Source organism: Protopterus annectens, chromosome 2.part0, assembly GCF_019279795.1.
Source record: "Protopterus annectens isolate FY-2018-M chromosome 2.part0, PAN1.0, whole genome shotgun sequence".
NCBI classification, from domain to species: domain Eukaryota; kingdom Metazoa; phylum Chordata; order Ceratodontiformes; family Protopteridae; genus Protopterus; species Protopterus annectens.
Genome location: NC_056728.1, coordinates 906,070,319 through 906,090,151, shown reverse-complemented (window position 1 = coordinate 906,090,151; position 19,833 = coordinate 906,070,319). Strand labels below are relative to the sequence as shown.

Here is a 19,833-nt window from a genome sequence, read left to right as displayed (position 1 = left end):
ACACAATTCAAAGAAGACAAATAGACCCACATATGCTGAAGCACTTAAATGTAACCTTCCTAAACCATAAAGACCTCCTAGACGAACTGCACATAATACCCTCAGCAGCTCCAGATGCACTCTTTCAAAACAACACCCACATCAGGTACATAGAGCCACATCTCATCGAGCCTCTACCTCTAAGCCCATAAGGCAAGCCGCCACACAGTCCAACATTCTTATCATCAGAGACACCATCATGAGACACACTGATGTCCCTCTCACCAGGCTGAGTAAGGAGAAAGTCACAGTCAGTTGCTTATCAGAGGCTAAGATCCACCACTCATTCATGAGCAACCTTAATTACCCCACTATTAACTGGGAATCCTCTATGACACCAAATGTACAGGCACAGAGATTCCTTGATTTTGTAAACACAAACTCCCTGAACCAGACAGTCAGTACACTGACCAGGGGTGCAGCCATGCTGGATCTGGTCCTCACTAATATGGTAGAGTACTGCACACCCCCTACTGTAATGTCTTCCCTGGTAAGGTCAGATAAGAAAATGGTCTCCTTTGAAGTAAAAGTAAAACCTGGACCCCAATCTAAGCCTGGAATATTCAGGAACTATTCTAAAGCTAACCTCCTACTATTAAGTGATAACCTGACAAAATTTCAAGCCACCATAAACCCGGAGAACACTGATGCCTATGCAGAACTGTTCACAGAAACCCTGTACAAGCATGTTAAAAGCTGCATAGAGGCAGCTGTGCCCACCAGGAAGAAGTACAGAACTAACTCAAAAAACAAGCCACCCTGGTGGAATCACAAAGTGAGTAGGCTGTTTAACAGCAGGAAGAAAATCATGCCAAAAATTAAGAGGTGCAGCACCCAGCAGGATAAAGGCACTCTCCTCAAAAAGGAGTGGCAAGTAGACCTCAACACCTTCACCCTTCTAACCCAGAAATGGGGGGCCCCGATGGTGGACCCATTTGCCTCCCCCTACAATCACCAGCTCAGCAAATTCTGCACCAAAACACCTCACAGCAGGGCCTGAAAAATGGATGCCCTATCCTTCCAGTGGGTAAACCTCTCAATCTATGTATTTCCCCCTCTGCCTCTTCTTACAAGAGTATTGCTCAAGATAAGACAGGAACGACCAAGGGCAATCCTGATTGCCCCAGACTGGCCACACCAGCACTGATACCCACTACTGTGCAGTCTGTCACTTGTGCTACCATGGCACCTACCCCAGATCCTGACCCCCCCCCCTCACTCAGCAGGAGGGATAGATCTTGCATCCGCAACTGCAAACCCTGAACCTTGCAGTTTGGCTTATTCCTTGAATTCTCCTCCAGTGGCCAGCCTAAGCAAGCAAGTGTTGGACATCATTCTGGAAGCCAGAAGACCCAGTACAAGGAAATCCTATGCTGATAAGTGGAAAAGGTATTGTTCCTGGATTCACTCTAAAGGAGCGGACACAGCACTGCCCTCCTTACCTCTCTCATCCTGGATTACCTAGCAGACCTCCTCCACAGAGGCTTATCCTTCTCTTCCATTAAGATCCATGCCTCTGCCATCTCTTCTCATTACAACACTGAGCCGCCTCTCTTCTCTCACCTTCTGATCAAGCAGTTCCTGAGAGGGGCTAACAACTTAAGGCCATCAAAGAGAGCCCCCACCCCTGCTTGGGACCTTAACTTTGTGCTGGATAAGCTCATGCTACCCCCCTTTGAGCCTGCAGCATCAGCAGAGTTAAAATTCCTCTCTCGGAAAACAGCCTTTCTTCTGGCCATCACTTCAGCTAGAAGAGTGTCTGAGCTACAAGCACTTATGACTGTGGAACCCTTAATTATTTTTCATACCAACAGGGTCTCTCTCAGGACTTAACCCTACTTTTATGCCTAAAGTGGTGTCCAGTGTGGCTCTTAACCAATCTGTCCATTTGCCAACTTTTTTCCCTAATCCTCAAAATAAAGGGGAAAGGATCCTGCACTCTTTAGATGTGCACAGACAGCTCAGATTCTACCTTGATAGGACTAAACCCTTCAGGAAATCTGACCAGTTACTAGTCAGCTTTGCACTAGGGGCAGAGGGCAAGGCCATATCAAAACAAACCATCTCCAAATGGATAGCACACTGTATCCATTTCTGTTACAAACACCATGGGAAACCACCCCCTCTAGGGGTCAGAACCCATTCCACTAGGGCAACTTCAAAATCTACAGCATTCCTCAGGGGAGTCCCCTACCAGGGACATTCTGGAAGCTGCTACTTGGAGTTCTGTTCACACCTTCACCAAGCATTACCACCTGCCTATCTTTTCCAAATCCAGGGCAGGTTTTCCAACAGCAGTCCAGCAGGGCATGCTAGCCAGCCCCAACTCTTCTTGATTGCCTCCACTCATTCTTCAGCTTTGGGAATCAACCCAAGTGTGATGAGTGCAACAGTGAAACACGAAGAACATAGTACAGTTGTGTACACGCACCATAAATGTAGATGTTAGAGTGTGTTCACTGTTGCCATCCTGGTTTCCACCCTCCAGCCCCCTTGTCTCTCTCTCTCTCCTTCTCTGTTTCTCTTACTCACCCCTTACAGGGTTATTGGTATTTACTTTTTACTGGTGGTGTTTTTTCCACCATAACTTAGCTCCCTATTTGGAGGGCTCCTAACATTTGGAGCAAGAAAAACTGATGTAATGGCGTCAGCTGCCCATTTTTATACCCCTAACAACCTGACGTCCAGAAGTGACAGCAACCAATGGAGAAATGCTAAGTCTCTGGTATTCGGGCCGACCAAGGGCTATCTGCAGGCAGATAACCCAAGTGTGATGACTGCAACATTGAATACACTTGAACATCTACATTTATGGTAAGTGTACACAACTGTACTTTCTCCCACTCTCTTTTTAAACAATTCCTTAGAGGAGCCTCTAATGTCAGGCCTCCCAGAAGACAGCCCACCCCAGCCTGAAATATGTTTTAGAAAAGCGTACTCTGCCTCCTTTTGAGCCTGCAGCATCCTCTGAACTAAAGTATCTCTCTTGGAAGACTGCCTTTCTCCTGGCTATTACTTCAGCCAGGAGAGAGTCAGAGCTTCAAGCCTTAAAGGCCACTGAGCCATTTTCATCTTCCATGCAAACAGGGTCTCCATGAGAATCAATCCTTCCTTCATGCTAACCCTCAGAACAAGGGGGGAAAAGGATACTGCATTCCTTGGATGTGCACAGGCAACTCAGATTTTATTTTGATCATGCAAAGACATTCAGGCAAACTGACCAGCTCTTAAAATAGGGGCACAGGGGAAACCAATATCCAAACAGACCATTTCCACATGGATAGCACAGTGTATCCATTTTTACTACTCCTTGCATGGAAAACCACTCCCTAGGACCATAAGAACCCATTCCACTTGGGAAACCTCTACTCATTCCTTAGAGGGGTACCCACCAAGGACATCCTGGAAGCATCCACATGGACTTTAGTTCACACCTTCACCAAATGGGTCTATATTAGATCAACGAACACATAAATGTTCGATTCTGTAAAGGTTGACTGTTATATATCGAACATTTACATGTTCGAAAATCTTAAAAAAAAAAAAAAAAAAAAAAAAAAGTAATAAATACATATACCAAAGGATGTAGGCACCCTCCACACACACCCCTACTTAAATATACCAACTCCAAGATCGTGCTACAGTGTAGTGAAGGGGAAATTTCCCATTTCCACACTGTAGTGCACTGATGTGCGATCTCGGAGTTGGTATATTTAAGTAGCAGGGGGTGTGGGGGGCACAGGGGGGCTTGCCCCCCTGCTAAAACCCTTTTCTTAATTTTTGTTTTCTTTATTTTGTTTTTATTACATTTTCGAACATTTGAATGTTCAATCTCTAAAGGTCGACCTTCAGAGATTTGAACATTTAAATGTTTGTTGATGTAATATAGACCCCACCAAACATTACTATCTGAACCTATTCTCAAAAGCTAGGGCTAGGTTTGCCTCTGCAATTCTGCAGGACATGCTCATCCAATCTTAAGTTTCTGTTAACCTTCCACCCTTCTCCTCAGCTTTGGGAATCCTAACAAATGGTTAGGACTGCAGCAGTGAAACACGAAGAACATAGTACAGTTGTGTACACTTACCATAAATGTAGATGTTCGAGTGTATTCACTGCTGCTGTCATGCTTTCCCTCCCTCCTTCCCCCTGATATCTGCTTTCTTTACAGAGACACACATTTCTATGGAGGTCTCTGACCCCAGGACTACTAATAATTATTAAAATTGGACTTCTTTGGTTGGTTAAGGTAAGAAAAACTGAGGTTGCCTGCTCTATTTTATAGCTCGGATGACCTGACATCAAGCAGCAAGTGGCAGCAGCCTACACACAAAACCTTGACTCTGGTATTCGGACCGACTGAGGGCTACCACAGCATGGATAACCCAATGGTTAGGGCTGCAGCAGTGAATGCACTCAAACATCTACATTTATGGTAAGTGTACACAACTGTACTTTGCCTGTCATTTCCTGAGTCTAAAAAACTGGTGTACGCAGTATAGTCTGTTGGTAGCGCAAAAGGGGACGGTGGCCAGCTTCATAAGAGGTCCTTAGAGTTCATGGACTTTTACACAAGGACTTTCAATCACAGAGCAAGCACGTATTTAACTGATTCAAGTTAATATGCAGCAAGGTTCTTATTGATAAATATGCTTACATTAAACAATGAGAAAATTCCCAGTAAGCTTGTAGATGTAGGACCTTGCGGCAGAGCTCCTGCAGTATTGAAGTCAGATGTAGTCACAGCAGGCTGTTAAACAGTGACAAAATTCTCAGTAAACTTGTAGGGCCTTATGGCAGAGTTCCTACAATATCAAGGTCATATGTAGTTGACCGCAAGCTCTGCTCTATGAAGGAAAACAGAGTGCAAGAGGAGACAGCCTGTTGTACATATAACCTAAATAGCCCTTTTTTTCTAACCTAACTTGCAGTGGTAGTAGCAGTTTGTTTGCAGATTATGTAGTTTTCAGATTTTTTAAAGATTTTTCCCCATATGTGAATATCTTGTAAAAATACATTAAATGCTATTATTCCAAATTATATTTTATGTAATGTTACATACTTAAAATGAAAAATGCTGACATTTATTGGTTTTCAAGCATTAATGCAATGTTTTTTGAGCCACTGAGGGAGCTGGGTGATTTCTGACATTTTGTAAAACATGATAATTTGTAAGGCGGTAACTAGGTTAAATGGAAATTTATTATAGTTTAACCATTGATTTTTTGGAATACTAATTGCATGGTTTGCAACAACTTTTAGGAACCAGAAGAAGTCCCAGAGGCTAAAAAGAAATGGCCAACTGTGGATGCATCCTACTATGGTGGCAGGGGTGTTGGTGGAATCAAACGAATGGAGGTATGTAGGTTGTTTAGTTAGCTGCAACCACCTTTAGCAAATTGAAATACTTTTTGGTATCTGGTTTTCCAGTATTAGCATATCTGTGGAGATTCTGGTGGTTTGTATGGTTTGTTTTCATTATTTTTATCTAATCCATCAGCATAGCACTATGAACTGAAATACATAAGGCTCCTATATTATACTAATGAAGGAACATGGCTCTGTTGAGCTTACTGTTTCTTGAGTAATCATTATGGTTATTGCTGTCCTGGACAGTGGCATAGTTGAGTCAGTGCTACATTTTCTTGGGAGTCCACTGAGTAAAACACCAATATACATATGGAGTAAATAGAACAAAGCATTTGGTATGCCATTTAAAACAAATGCTGGTAACCACCATACAGTGAGATAAGGTATAAAATATATTGTGTATCAGCTTGAAGTCTGTATTCAAAATGCATTAATAAAAATAGCATGTAATCTGCAGTAGCATAATTCACATATTGATTAGATGTAATGACCAAATGTTTCTGTTTTAAAAAAAGATGTAAGCAAGAAAGGTTTGAACTAAATTTGAAAGGCTAAACAGTGGATGGATTGCTAGCATTATCCATCTATTGCCCCATTTCCTGTTTTTGCCCATGGCGTTGAGGTGCCACTTCAACACTGACAACCATCTAGATACAAGGTTCACACTTCTGGGTGGCTAGCCCTGCTTCAGTTTTTCTTTCACACCACTCACTCTCATGCACACTAACACCTATGACCAATTTAAAGTACCCAATCGATCTACTTCATGTCTTTGAAATGTTGGTGAAAAATGGAGCACCTGGAGAAAATCCATACAAACACATTGCAGACATATGCAGACTCTGCACAGAAGGCACCCCAGCCAAAAATCGAACTGGAGAACCTTTTACTGTGAGGCTCCATTATTAGCTTTACATAATTTAAATAAAAAGCTCAGGTGAGAGAACACACAGGAATATGATTTTTAGAAGAATATCCATATATATGAACTTGTGTATAGATCAATACTGTAGAATTATTTTAAGTGGTTGTAAATGTTCCAGACTGTGTGAAGTGTTTCTTCTGAGAGATATTAAAAAAAAGAACTGCACTAAGTTGAACGCATTTACTGTGTTTGGCTTATATCCTTACAGAGATTAACTCATTTCTGATTTTGTCCCATGGGCATGTTCGCAGAAGGACATTTCTGTTGAGCAGAAGGCACCTTTGTAGTCTGTTTCTAGTATTAGCCTGAAACCAATGACAGTTGTTCACCTGAGCTGTGCAGGCAAGACTGACAAGGGAGAGTCACATCTCCATCATGGTCTAGAGAGGTTTGCGTGTGTTCTTATTGCAGGTAAAAGAATAACAATAGAATAAAGGAATGGACAGTGTTTTCCAAAAAATATAAATACAAAAAAAAAAAGTGTGCGTTTGTGTGTGTCAAAAAGCAATTTTCATTTGCTTAGTAACGCATTCCTGCAACCAACTCATTATATATATATAAATGCATACAAGAGAACATGTAAAACAGTGGAACTTGCTGATAAGAAAGTTGTTTCTAAGGAAGAAAAATAACTATCTTTAATAACAGTAAAAGTATTGGCTCTAGGTTGTTGGGTAGCAGTTAGCTAAATTAAATTTCAATTCATGCATTCTGAAACTAAAATCCTAGTGCAGGTGTTTATGAAACTGTATTTGCAGAATAAATAAGTACATTAAAGGGGACCAAAAAGCCAACATAGTTTTTATGTATCCAGATTAATTCCTTAAGCTATGTAGAAAAATGTGGAAAAAGAAATTACTAGAATTTTGAAAGAAAAATGGCTTCTCCGTTGTTACTTGTATATAAATCTGATGACATTTTTAGACCATGTGACATTAAAAATTATCCTGTTGACCTGGTAGTATCTTTAAAACACTACCATTTGCCTCAATTAAATGACATTTTGCATTACTGAGAGGTGGCTGCAAGTTCTCTAAATTTTTTTTTTTAATCTGGATTAACATGTCCACAACCCATTGAAATGGTCCTGCGGTTGGGCTGCTCATCTCGCTTCCCGCTTGCTACCTCAGGTGCTCCCTGTCTGCAATTAAATACTAAGGAATACCTCCCTTCTAAAACAAAGAAGACGCCCTTGGACTGCCTGCTCCCCAGGCACCATCAACACTACCTAAAGTGTGGATATCCTCTCCTTAAGGAAGCCTCAGTGTATGTAGCCTTAACTAAACTTGTAGCTAGTAAATAATTTTAGAACAGTAATTCTACCTTCTACGTGTGTGTTAGCAGCCTACCGCAGTCCGTTCCCACTCATCCCCCTTTCCAGCCTTAACATTTTCTCCCCCTGATTGCTTCTGTAAAAACTTGTTAGGTTTAATTGAATTAAACAAACGACATTATCTTTCCTGTTTGCCATCTCGTTTCACCAATAGGTGGCAGCATACACCATTTCAAATGTTCACACAGTATAACTTTCCTTGTCTCCACTAGTATCCTCCTTGGCTCTCATTTCCCTCCCCCTTTCCTCCTGTCCTGTCCTATCATCCCACTTTACCTTATCCCCTGCCCCATAAGCTAACTTTCTCCCTGAAGTATACTTCACAGTGGTACTATCGGCGGTGCCATTTTTAAAATCTGGATTAACGTGTCCACAGCCCATTGAAATGGTCCTGCGGTTGGGCTGCATATCTCGCTTCCCGGTAGGTCTAGCACAGTCTAATGTTAAGCTGAACACTTGGGGCTCTTTATTTGTAATGGAATAATAACTGCTAACAGAATGTCAGTGCTGATGTCATAGCGATTATGTACAGAAACCTATCTCACCACTAGCGTAGCATTAGAATAGTTCTTTTCGCTTAGTAACTAAGGAATATATGTGCTCTTGGCCACTTGGCTTAACAACTGTCACTGTTTTAGCTATATTTAACATAGTTACTGCTTAGAGTGGTTGCTTTATCACTAGATGCCACATATTACTTCACTGACTGCTTAACTAGTTAGCACATGGATTTGTATCTTAACCAATTGCCTAGCTACTGATGTTAAGTGAAACATTGAATGTTTTTACTTGTTCATGCTGCCTTTTTGCCTAAATGACTCCTATATTGCTATATCTGGTGTTACGTGAAACAATGAATGCTTTACTTGTTCATTCTGCCTTTGCCTAAATAACTAATATATCGCTATCGCATGTGCTGCTGAATATGCGTTATTTAATGACTGTACTTGATATAGCATTTTACCTCTGCCCTCTCAATGGTTGTGTAGTACTGTTAATCTCTTTGGGCTTACAAGGGGAAATGTTTATTGTGTACATTCTACCTAAATGCATTGTTCGTCTGATGCTAAATCTACTACCTCTCTGATTTATTTTCTCTCCCAATACATACAGCCATTTTCTTAATCTTTATCTATTCCTTCTCTACCCACAGTGCACTCTAGTACAATCCTCTATGATCTGAATTTCCCTACTTCTACCCTATCCTTCTACCCAGTCCTCCCCTGTTCTTGCCCTGTAATTGCTGAATATTGTCTTTCTCTCTCTCTTACGGGTGCTCCCTCTCTGCAATTAATTACCAAGGAATACTTCCTATCTAAAACAAAGAAGACGCCCCTGGACTACCTGCTCCCCAAGCACCATCAACGCTACCTAAAGTGTGGATATTCCCTCCTTAAGGAACCCTCAGTGTATGTAGCCTTAACTAAATAACTTGTAGCTAGTAAATAATTTTAGAACAGTAATTCTACCTTCCACGTGCGTGATAGCAGCCTGCCGCAGTCCGTTCCCACTCATCCCCATTCCAGCTTTAAATTTTCTCCCCCTGATCGCTTCTGCTAAAACTTATGTTTAATTGAATTAAATGACAAACTACATTATCTTTTCTGTTTGCCATCTCCTTTCGCCAGTTTTATCTATCTCACATAATTTCCCAACCCTTGCCATACTCGTATCTTACCATCATCCTCACTCCCCCTCCTACTCATCCATCTCATATGAATTCTTCACCTCTAACCCAACTCATCATGTCAAACTTAAACTACTCCCCACCCCCCTGCACATCTCTTAAATATCTTTCCAAAAAAAACACTTCTCTCACAAAACCCTTGCTGTCCATCCTCAGCACACTATCTCACTCTACTCCTCCACCATATCTCTCTCTCACTTGATGGCAACATCCAACCTAACCCACATCTCTAACATTAATATCAACAAATCCTCCACCCAACCCACAAAACCTGAATCCATTTGCCTCACTACACTTAATGCACAAAGCCTTAGAAATAAAATCCCTAACCTCCATGCCTGGCTCTCCCATAACCACCCCAACATAACTGCCATTTCTGAAACCTTGCTCAAATCCTTCATAAAAGATAACGAAATATTACCACCAGGTTACCAAATTATTCACAGTGATAGACCCCATAGAAAAGAGGGTGGAGTAGCTATAATCTACTCCTCCTCCCATACCAAAAGCATATCAAAACAATCCTGTCTTGGTTTGTGATTTGTTGTGGAGTTGACTGGTAAGAGCAGTTTTATTTGAATTTATATTGCATTTGTTATCACTATTTTTAACTGTTTGTAGGTAGGAAGAGACTGCTTACTAACAAGCTTTACTTTGATTTATATTGTATTGTTTTACCTTTAGTTTCACTTTTGGTTGTGAGAAAGGGAAAGGTTTTGGGATAGGCAAGCTCTAGCCACCACAAGGGGCCTAGACAGCTGTAAATTTGCACAGACTGCAGAGAGGAAAATTCTGAGCATATCAAAAGAATCCTGTCTTGGTTTGTGATTTGTTGTGGACCTGACTGGTAAAAGCAGTTTTATTTGAATTTATATTGCATTTGTTATCACTATTTTTAACTGTTTATAAAGGAATTACAACTTCTGGCTGGCTGGTAGAACTTGTATGGTCAGAACAACTTTATTGTATTTTATTATTTAGTTGGGTATTGCTGGTATAATTTTTGTCATAGAAGCTGATTTAAGTTCCTTTGAATTCTTTGCTATTGACTTTGTGTAATTTTTTTCCTTTGCAATATTTTATTCAATTAAAGCTGAATATGGATTCCTTAAATGAGCATGCAATTAACGATTTTCTAACGCACAAGTATCTTGTACAGTGTAGTAAGTGCTATGCATATTTAAAGGTAACAGATGATAACACTGGTGATCTTTGTTCCTCGTGTCAAAAGTTGGATGATTTGCTTAACATTACCACTGTTAGAAGCAAATCTCGACTTGATGATGATTGCACATGTGCAATTGGCATGGCTTGGAGAACTGTTGTATCATATATTAATGACTAGACTGATGAACTAAATAATGTTAGGCACAGAACAAATAGAACAGATTTAGGAAATGATGCATCTATTTTCTACAAAGAATATTCAACTCCTACAAAACATGATGAGGCCCCTGAGAACTATGGAATTGTGGATGCAAGTACTTTAGCAATCTAAGGATCTGGTTTGTTTAGAAGGAAACAAAAAAAAAGAAAGGAAGAAGTTCTCAACAAATAAGGAAGAAAGAGAAACTGACTAATGACTGTAAAGGAAAGATAATATGTAGTAAAAAGGATTCTGCTTTATGTAACACACTGGTGACAGGGAATGAAGATATCTGTCTATCAGAAAATTCTCAGTCTACAGAAAAAGGCATCGCCTTTCCAATGGAAAAGGTGGAAAAAAGAGGCAAGGGGCAGGTGAAAAGGAAGAAATCAAACCTGAACGTGGAAGGATTGAAGAAATTTACAGTAAGAGAAAGACAGATGTTGACTACATGGCTCAAGCTGTGGATTTACAATGCCAGATGGATAAAAATTTAATATGCAATGAAAACGGTGGAATTAATAAGACTAATAGTGATGAAGATCATAGGTTCATAGGTTTATACTAGGCTATCTGCCCTAAGGCATTTATAAGCCACTGTGCCCATTAGTTTGTTGTGCCTCTGTCCAGCAGTGACACAGAGATGATTCCCGGGGTAAACCTACGATCTCCCATCCACCAGTCAAGATTTCTCTTGAACAGAGCCAGCGAGGTGCTCTGCCTCACATGGACCGGGATTTTATTCCACAACATAGGGACTCTCTGGGTGACAAATCTATCCCTCCAGCATGTCATATTTATATCCGTGCTAAGGTTTAAGTTGCTTGCTCTAGTGGATCTGGTAGATTTGGATTTTTTGAGGTGGAGCATGTCCATTAATTCCGGGTTGGACATGGTCTTGTATGTCAGGCACAGGTCACCTCTGAGCAGACGGTATGCGACTGAATAGAGCTGGAGTTTCTTCAGTCTGGCAGCATATGACAGATTTTGGAGTCCCTTTATCCTTTTGGTGAGGAACTTTTGGGGTCTCTCCAATTGCTGCAGGTGTCGGGTGAGATACATCCCGAATGGGGCATTGTACTCGATCATTGGTCTGATAAGTGAAGAGTACAGAGAACAATGACCTCACTTGATCTGGATATGAATCCCTTCATGATCAGGTGGGCAATGTAGAAAGTTTTTCTAACCACTTTAGCAATGTGAGTGTCAAAGAAAGGCCACTGTCAACCTGGGTCCCCAGGTCCCTGATAACCTCTTCTGTGCTTAGTGGATTGCCATCTATATGGTAGCTTGGGGTTACCTTGTTTTTCCCGAAGGGTATGACTATACATTTTTTGGCATTTAACTTCAGGCCATGGTTCTGGCACCAGCTATCAGTTTCCGTGAGACCCCTCTGAAGGATATCTGTGTCCGATGTACTTTCCACTATGGCTCCCAGTTTGCAGTCATCTGCAAACTTTGTCAGCCATAGTCCTCCTATGTTAGTCTGTACTTCTGAGAAGTAGATGCCGAACAACAGGGGGCCAAGGACTGAGCCCTGTGGGACACCACTTGTGACAGGCTTGGAGTCTGACATGGCCAGCTACTCTAACCCTGTGGGTTCTGTCCTTTAGCCAGTTTGCAACCCATCTTGTGACATATGGGTTTACATTTAAGCTGGTAAGTTTCTCTATAATACCCGAGTGGGGTATTGTGTCGAAAGCTTTGCAAGGTCAAGGTAGGCTGTATGGACTGCCTTTCCTCATCAATGGCCTTGGTGACTGTTTGAAGAAGTCGACCAAGTTCAAAAGGCATGATCTGCCCTTGACAAAGCCAAACTGGGTCGGGTCCAATGTCTGCAAGTCCCCTATGTCTTTGTTTATGAGTTCCATTATGATCCTCTCCATAGCTTTGCAGACCAGGCTTGTTAAGCTTATGGGCGGTAATTACCAGGGTCCGTAGAGGCACCACCTTTGTGGAGTGGGACCACAGTTACCGTACGCCACTCCTTGGGCACGTATCCTGTGGTAAGGCTAAGATTAAACAGCTGCCTTATGTGCGGGTTTAGTTCCTCATTGAGTTCATGTAGCACACAGCCGGGGACACCATCCGGTCCCATTGATGCTGTGTTTTTAGCTTTAGAGAGCAGCTTTCACCTGCGCATTGGAGATGTCTGGGAGGCTGCACTCCGCTGGGATAGTTATCTCTCCTTTTGGGGGGGAGAGGGGGGTGAAGTTTGCACTGAACCTGTCTGCCAGTATGTTGGCAATGTCTGTGGGTTCAGTGATTTTTGTATCATTTTGGACTAATTCTGAGCATATCTGGGAGGTTCCACCCAGGTTTCTAACATAGCTGAAGAAGGCCTTATGATTGTCTTGTATCAGTCCTTCATAACAATTAATAGAGCATAAATGACTGTATTAGAAGCTAAAGATTCTTCAGAGATGGTCACCAAAGATATTCTTGTAACTGGAGATTCAGTTATTAGAGGAACTGATGCTTACATTTGCAGAGATGATAATGAACATCAAGTAGTGTTATGCTTGCCAGGAGCAAAAATAGAAGATGTGAAACAAGCCTTGCAACACCTTAATGTAAGGAAGTATGGATCTGTTTTTATTCATGTTGCTACAAATGATGTCACCAACAAAGATTCTCTGACTGTTAGTCGGGAACTGACAGCCCTCCTAGATAGTATAGCTTGTACTGGTGTTAGGATATATTTTTCACAAATCACCTATAGAAAGATAGTCAGATCACGATGAATGAAAAGATTTTTTGGATAAATACCTACATGAAAAAAAATTCCTGTTTTAAAAAATGGAAATGTGTAGGGCATCCAAGCCTTCTTTTGGGCACACATGTTCAGACAGGATGGTGTGCATTTGTCTAGATCAGGGAAGAGAATTTTTGCAGCAGATATTTTGCAGTATATGACAAACACAAGCCAGGATTTTTGCCAGGTCAAAAATGTAACAGTTCACAGATGACAACATTTGATGCATCTGTGATGGTTGTTAATGCTAGGAGCATTAATAATAAAGTTTTTTTTATTGGAAAATTTGCTGTGTTCCCACAAGATTGTTATAGTTTGTGAAACATGGTTATAGAACAATGACTGGAAACCAGTTCTGTCAGGGTATAAATATATTCTAAAAAAAAATCAGGTGGAGGTGTTAAGATTAAAGATAGCTATGAGACTTGTGATTATTACATGTTCAATGATAACACCAATACTAGTGACTGTGTAACTGTGACAATAAAAACAACCCTGGAACATATAACAATTGTTTGAGTGTGTAGACCACCAAAGTCAAGTGCAGATGACCTAGAGCAATTCATACATTTCTTACATGAAACAAAGGAGGGAAGAATAATATTAGCTGGGGACTTAAATTTACCAGAAACAGATTGGAATAATATTTATTCAACAATGTTAGTAAAGAAATTATTCAGACTATATTCAGGAACAATAAATGCTTCAGATTGTAAAAAAAAAAAAAACTACTAGGGGACGGAATATACTAGATATTGTTTGTGTTCCCAAAGAAATTACTGTAACTTCAAGTCAAGTTTTGCCACCATTGACATGCAGTGATCATGGAGTCATAAAGGTTAATTTGTTGCTAGATAATTCTGCCAAACTGAAATCTAAGCCAATGCACAGAAGGTTAATTACACATTATAGGTAAGCAAAACAGTTATTATATAAAACTAACTGGAGTGAGGTGCTCAGTGGAAAAACTGCAGATGGAATGTGGAAAGTTTTGAAAGAGAAATTGTTTTGAGTCCAAAAAGTCAAAAAAACGTTTAACAACAGGATCTAGGCACGCACCATCAGGGGGGTATATTTCCATAAGAACAAGATACCTGATTAACGTGAGAGACAAAAAATATAAGAAATGGAAGAAAGGTTGAACTACAACTTTGAAAACTGAAATAAACAAGCTGGACAAACAGATTAAGATTGAAGAAAATTTATATAAAGATATTGAGCATAATAGGAAACCTTTTTATAGATACATAAGATGTGGAAGGAATAAAGATATACAAATTGATAAACAGTGTACAGACTCTAAAATTTATTCTCAGACACAACATATTATAGATATATTTACAAAATCTTAGGCAAAACAGTTTGGCTCCACAAAAGGGGTGGTAAGTTGTCCTAGTGACATCCAGGTATCCCCAGATACTGGAATCAAATTACATTATATTGAAAAAGAACTGTGCAAACTGGATAAGTAACAATGACCTGAGAACACTTAAGCAAGAACGTACACTGCCATTGCATCTATTATTCACCAGGTCATATAAATATGGGGAGATTCCTCAAGATTTAGACATGCACTTATCAAACCTGTCTTTAAGGGAAAGGGGAGTAGGACAAGCCCAGAATCATATACACCCTTAAGTATACTTTCATGTCGTGGAAGAATAATGGAGAAGGTAATAACTGTATACGTTATTGTCACAACTGGATAGGTTGGGACTTGAAACCATATATCAGCATGCATATGTTGAAAATAGATCTATTACCACCTGTAACATGATTTCTGTAACAATATAATAACAGCTATGAGTGAAAAATTGTGATGTGATTTATATAGATTTAACTTCAGCATTTGAAACTGTTCAATAAATTAGTACAACTAGGTATTGATGTACTGTTGATAAGATGGATAGCTGCATGGCTTACAAATAGGACATGGCAAGTATCACACACCAACTGGACAAGTGAAATCCTTGGTTACAGTCAAGGTTGTCCCACAGGGCTATGTACTAGGCCTTTACTTGTTTAGATTGCATCTTTCAGACCTTACTTATTCATCTGAGGTGTTCTACAGTCTATATGTTGATGACCTGAAACTGGGTAAACTGATTACAAGTGTTACAGATAAGGCATGTCTGCAAAATAATTTGACGAAGTTGACCATTTGGGCACAGGATAATAATATGTTAATAAATGCATCAAAAACTAAGCATATGAGATTTGGGAGACATAAACTGAAAGATGAATATTTAATACAGCACACAGTGATTGAAACTGTAGACTCATTTAAGGACTTGGGTATATGGGTAGATTCAGCTATGGTTTTTTCTAATCATATCAACCAATTGGCTAATGATAGTTATAGAACTGTAGGTTGTATAGCAAGATTTATAAAGTCTAGGAAATTAAACATAATGAAGTCATTGTTTGCTAGTTACATTAGACCCATAAATTTCTCCCAACTAATTCACTCTCAGTCTAGACCAAATAAAGATGGTACCTCTGGAACCATTATTGACTGGATCATAACAACTCACCCTAGTCTTATCACAGAAGCCAGAACAGTATCTGATCCTCTCAGCAATCACTTACAAGCCTTCGCTGACCAGCTCAGAATGCCTAAAGCATACTGACTGGTCCCCTCTGAAAACCCTTCCACTAGATGATGCTGTATCCTATTTTAACTACTCATTCCTAACCCTTTTCAACCAGCAAGCCCCCCTAGAAACAAACACATCAAAATCAATCCCTGCCCATGTTTATCTAAAGAAACTAAACTAGCCATGCATCAAAGGGACAAAAAATGGAAACAATATCAAAAACAAATAAACTCCAACTCCCTCCTAGAGTTTAAGCATCTTCAAAAGTCCACAAAAAAGCTAATAAATAAAGACTGCAAAGCACACTACTCCAAACTCCAGTCCTTGCACTCAACTAATCCCAAAAAATTCTGGGACTCCATCTCATCCATTCTGCACCCTGGTAATAAAGAAAGCCCCTGCCCAAATCCCAACCTTTCTGACCTTGATGCAGCCACCCAGTTCAACTCATTCTTCACTGACTGCATAGCCAAACTATCTTCCTCCTTTCCACCCCCATCTTCCAGCCCTAGCCCCCTCCTACACCAATCATGACCACAAACACCTACCTCCTTCCAACTCCAGCTGTATTCAGTTACATACTGACTACTCAGAGGTGATCTCTGCCTGACATACATGGCCATGTCCAACCCAGAATTGATGGACATGCTCCACCTAAAGAAAACCATATCCCCTCGAGCCACACGCTCCAGGGATCTAAACCTTACCACAACAATAAATAGGACGTGCTGGAGGGATAGATTCCTGTCCCAGAGACTTCCCATGCTCTGGAGCAAGATTCCAATCTACATTAGGCAGAGCTCCTTGCTAACCCTCTTCAAGAGAAACCTTGATGAATGGATGGGAAACAGAAAGTTTATCACAGGGATCACTTCAATGGCTCTGCTGGACAGAGGCACAGGGAACTAATGTAAGGGGGTGGTGAAAGCCAACATATTCTGGCTAGGCTTATAAATGCCTTCGGGCAGATAGCCTAGTACCTACTTTTGAACCCTTCTGCCTTACTTCCATTCCCACAAGCACTATAAAAAGATTTGTCCTCAAACTCAAACCCTGTCGCAGTGCACCTGACAATCTTCCACCCACTTTCCTCAAACAATCTGTAGACAGCATCGCCTATCCCATCTCTATTCTTATAAATAGATCCATACAAGAGTCATTCGCCCTTCTATTTGGCATCATGCTTACATCAACCCTCCCCACAAAGGTGGCAAAAACACTGACACCACCAACTTCAGGCCTATTGCCATCCTTTTCCCCCATTTCTAAAATACTAGAGAAAACCATCCAAGCACAACTCATGACACACCTAACCCAAAACAATCTCCTATCCCCTACCCAACACTGCTTCCACCCTGGCCACAGTACCATGACTGCCCTTCTCTCCTTTCTAGAAACCATCAACCTGGAATGTGACTCAGGCAAATTTGTATCTACACTATTCCTAGAGCTGTCAAAGACCTTTGACAGCATCTCCCACACCCTACTCATATCCCAACTCTCTACCCTACATCTCACTCTCACCACCATTGCCTGTTTTTCCAGCTACCTGTCAAACTGCCAACAAGCTGTCCAATAGAAAACTTCAACCTACCCCTTCTTACCCTCACCCACAGGCATCCCTCAAGGTTCTGTTCCTGGACCTCTACTCTTTAATCTATTCATTAACAACTTTCACCACTCCATCCCAGAATCATCTGGTATCCAATATGCAGACGACTCGACTATCATCTGCTCAGCCTTCTCCCCCCTCCAATCTCCTAGGAGAAACCCAATTAGCCTTCTCCACAACTGAAACCTGGATGAAGTCCAACCATCTGTCTCTAAATGCAAATAAAACCAAACTAATATTTTTTTCCCCTACCAAAAACTCCTTTACTGACAAAAACTCCTTCACCATACAGAGGCAGAACAACACTGCCCTTGAAATTGTTCCCAACACCAAGCTTCTCGGCATCATCATTGATGAAGAACTAAAATTTGATACCCACATCCTGTCCGCAATCAAGAAAACCCACCAAAAGTTAGGTCTCCTCTTCAGGCTCCATCGCTTCCTTTAGTTCCTGCTCCCCTCTCATGTATGATGACTCTCTGTTCACCAATCTCCAACTCGACCTACGATCCAAACTTGAATCCTGCTACCACAAAATCTGCAAATTTGCATCCAGTTCAAATAACTCATTCCACCACTGCCACTCCCTCCTCACCCTCATTTGGCTTGAACTACCCCAGTTACCTACAACTCGTCATTGCCCACAAGCTCATCTTTAAACCTTTGGACTGACCATCTCTCGCTGCTCCTTAAAAACCTATATATCCAACCGCTCACTCGGATCCAAAAAACAAAATCTCCTTCAGGTCTACAAACCAGCATGACCACCTGGCTAACTACTAATGTCCTACTCCTTAGCTAAACAGTGGAACTCTCTCTCCCCTCATTTACACAACCTACCTAACCATATGAATTTCAAATCTCAGCTTTTCTCTCATCTGTCAGCTAAATGGGAATGCCCATGTCACGCTCCAACATAACTCCCTCTAAACCACCTCTCTTATTACCCTGCACTGAAATCATCACCAATTTAAGCATTACTGCTGCTTCATCTCTACCTAAAACTTTCTCTCCCCTACCAGGGACTGAATTTTCTCTCTACTATCCAATTTACTATGCTTTCCTTTACAAATATACTGGTACTTTCTCCTCACATAGTTTGTTTCACCTAACTTGTTAAGATCTAGCAGCTGTATGTTTTACAAATCTTACTTGCTAAGATCTTTGACAAAATGTTTATTCTGTAAATGTTTAGTCTACCTGCAAAGGGCTAGTAGCCATTTGTTTAAATGTACTTTATGATCTTATGACAAATTGTTTATTCATTTCTGTACATACTATTGTCTTTTGTAACATGTAACAGTGTAACTGCAATATCTTGGAGCTTTTCTCCTCGGGCCTCCACTGAAAATGAGCTCATTATGGCCCAGTGGACTTGCCCGGTCATCAAACTTAAATAAATAAAATAATATGACTCATATTAATCAACAAGCAATTTTTGATGGCCTTTCTAATAAGTACTTAACCATAAGTACTCATAAAGGTATATTTATTTGCCTTTGGGGTGTATCCTGTACTTTGCTGTATATTAGAGAATTAAGGAACATTTGTTTTTAGTCTGCCCACGGTTTCTGTTTATTTAGGAGTTGTATGTGTTACTGGGGTAATGACAGATGACTAGTTGCAGAACTTGGAAGACATGCTTATAAGAATGAAGGGTGCCAGTTTTCTTTTAAAAGAAATAAATAAGTTTATATAAAGATGTGCAATAAGAGTTCAATGCATGGTTCGCATCCTGAAGAGACAAAAGTAAAATCTGTTGGAGAATCTCCATAAACATCCACCAGTTTTACTAAAGTGGATGTATATGTTGGCTCTCTAAATTATTGTAACAAGTTTTTACTAAATCATGCAATCTTGTTAAAGTATTTATGTGAAAATGTGAATTGGACATGGGGAGAAAACTCTGATTCTCATTTACAATGTCTAACAGTTTTCTAGAGATTGTTGAATTATTTGTTCATTATTCAGCCAACAGAAACTTGGTACTGTTTTGTGATGCTTCATTTTATTGCACAAGAGCCATCTTTTTTCACTGAATGCCTGATCCTCTGGTATTATGTCTGACATTGAATTCTTTTCAGCAAAAGTACTCAAAAGACAGGGAATCCAAAGATTTAATACATACTTTATGGTCATGTTTTGGAGT

The 19,833-nt window shown here is 40.4% G+C and overlaps 1 protein-coding gene across 1 annotated transcript in view; it reads left to right on the top strand.

Annotated features, from left to right (window-relative positions):
• Positions 1-19,833, top strand: part of LOC122793290 (anthrax toxin receptor 2-like) — a 3,151,219-nt gene that overhangs the window by 2,702,937 nt on the left and 428,449 nt on the right. The window contains exon 8 of the mRNA XM_044061158.1: positions 5,302-5,397. Within this exon, the coding sequence (XP_043917093.1) occupies positions 5,302-5,397 (96 nt within the window). The remainder of the gene's footprint in view (positions 1-5,301; positions 5,398-19,833) is intronic.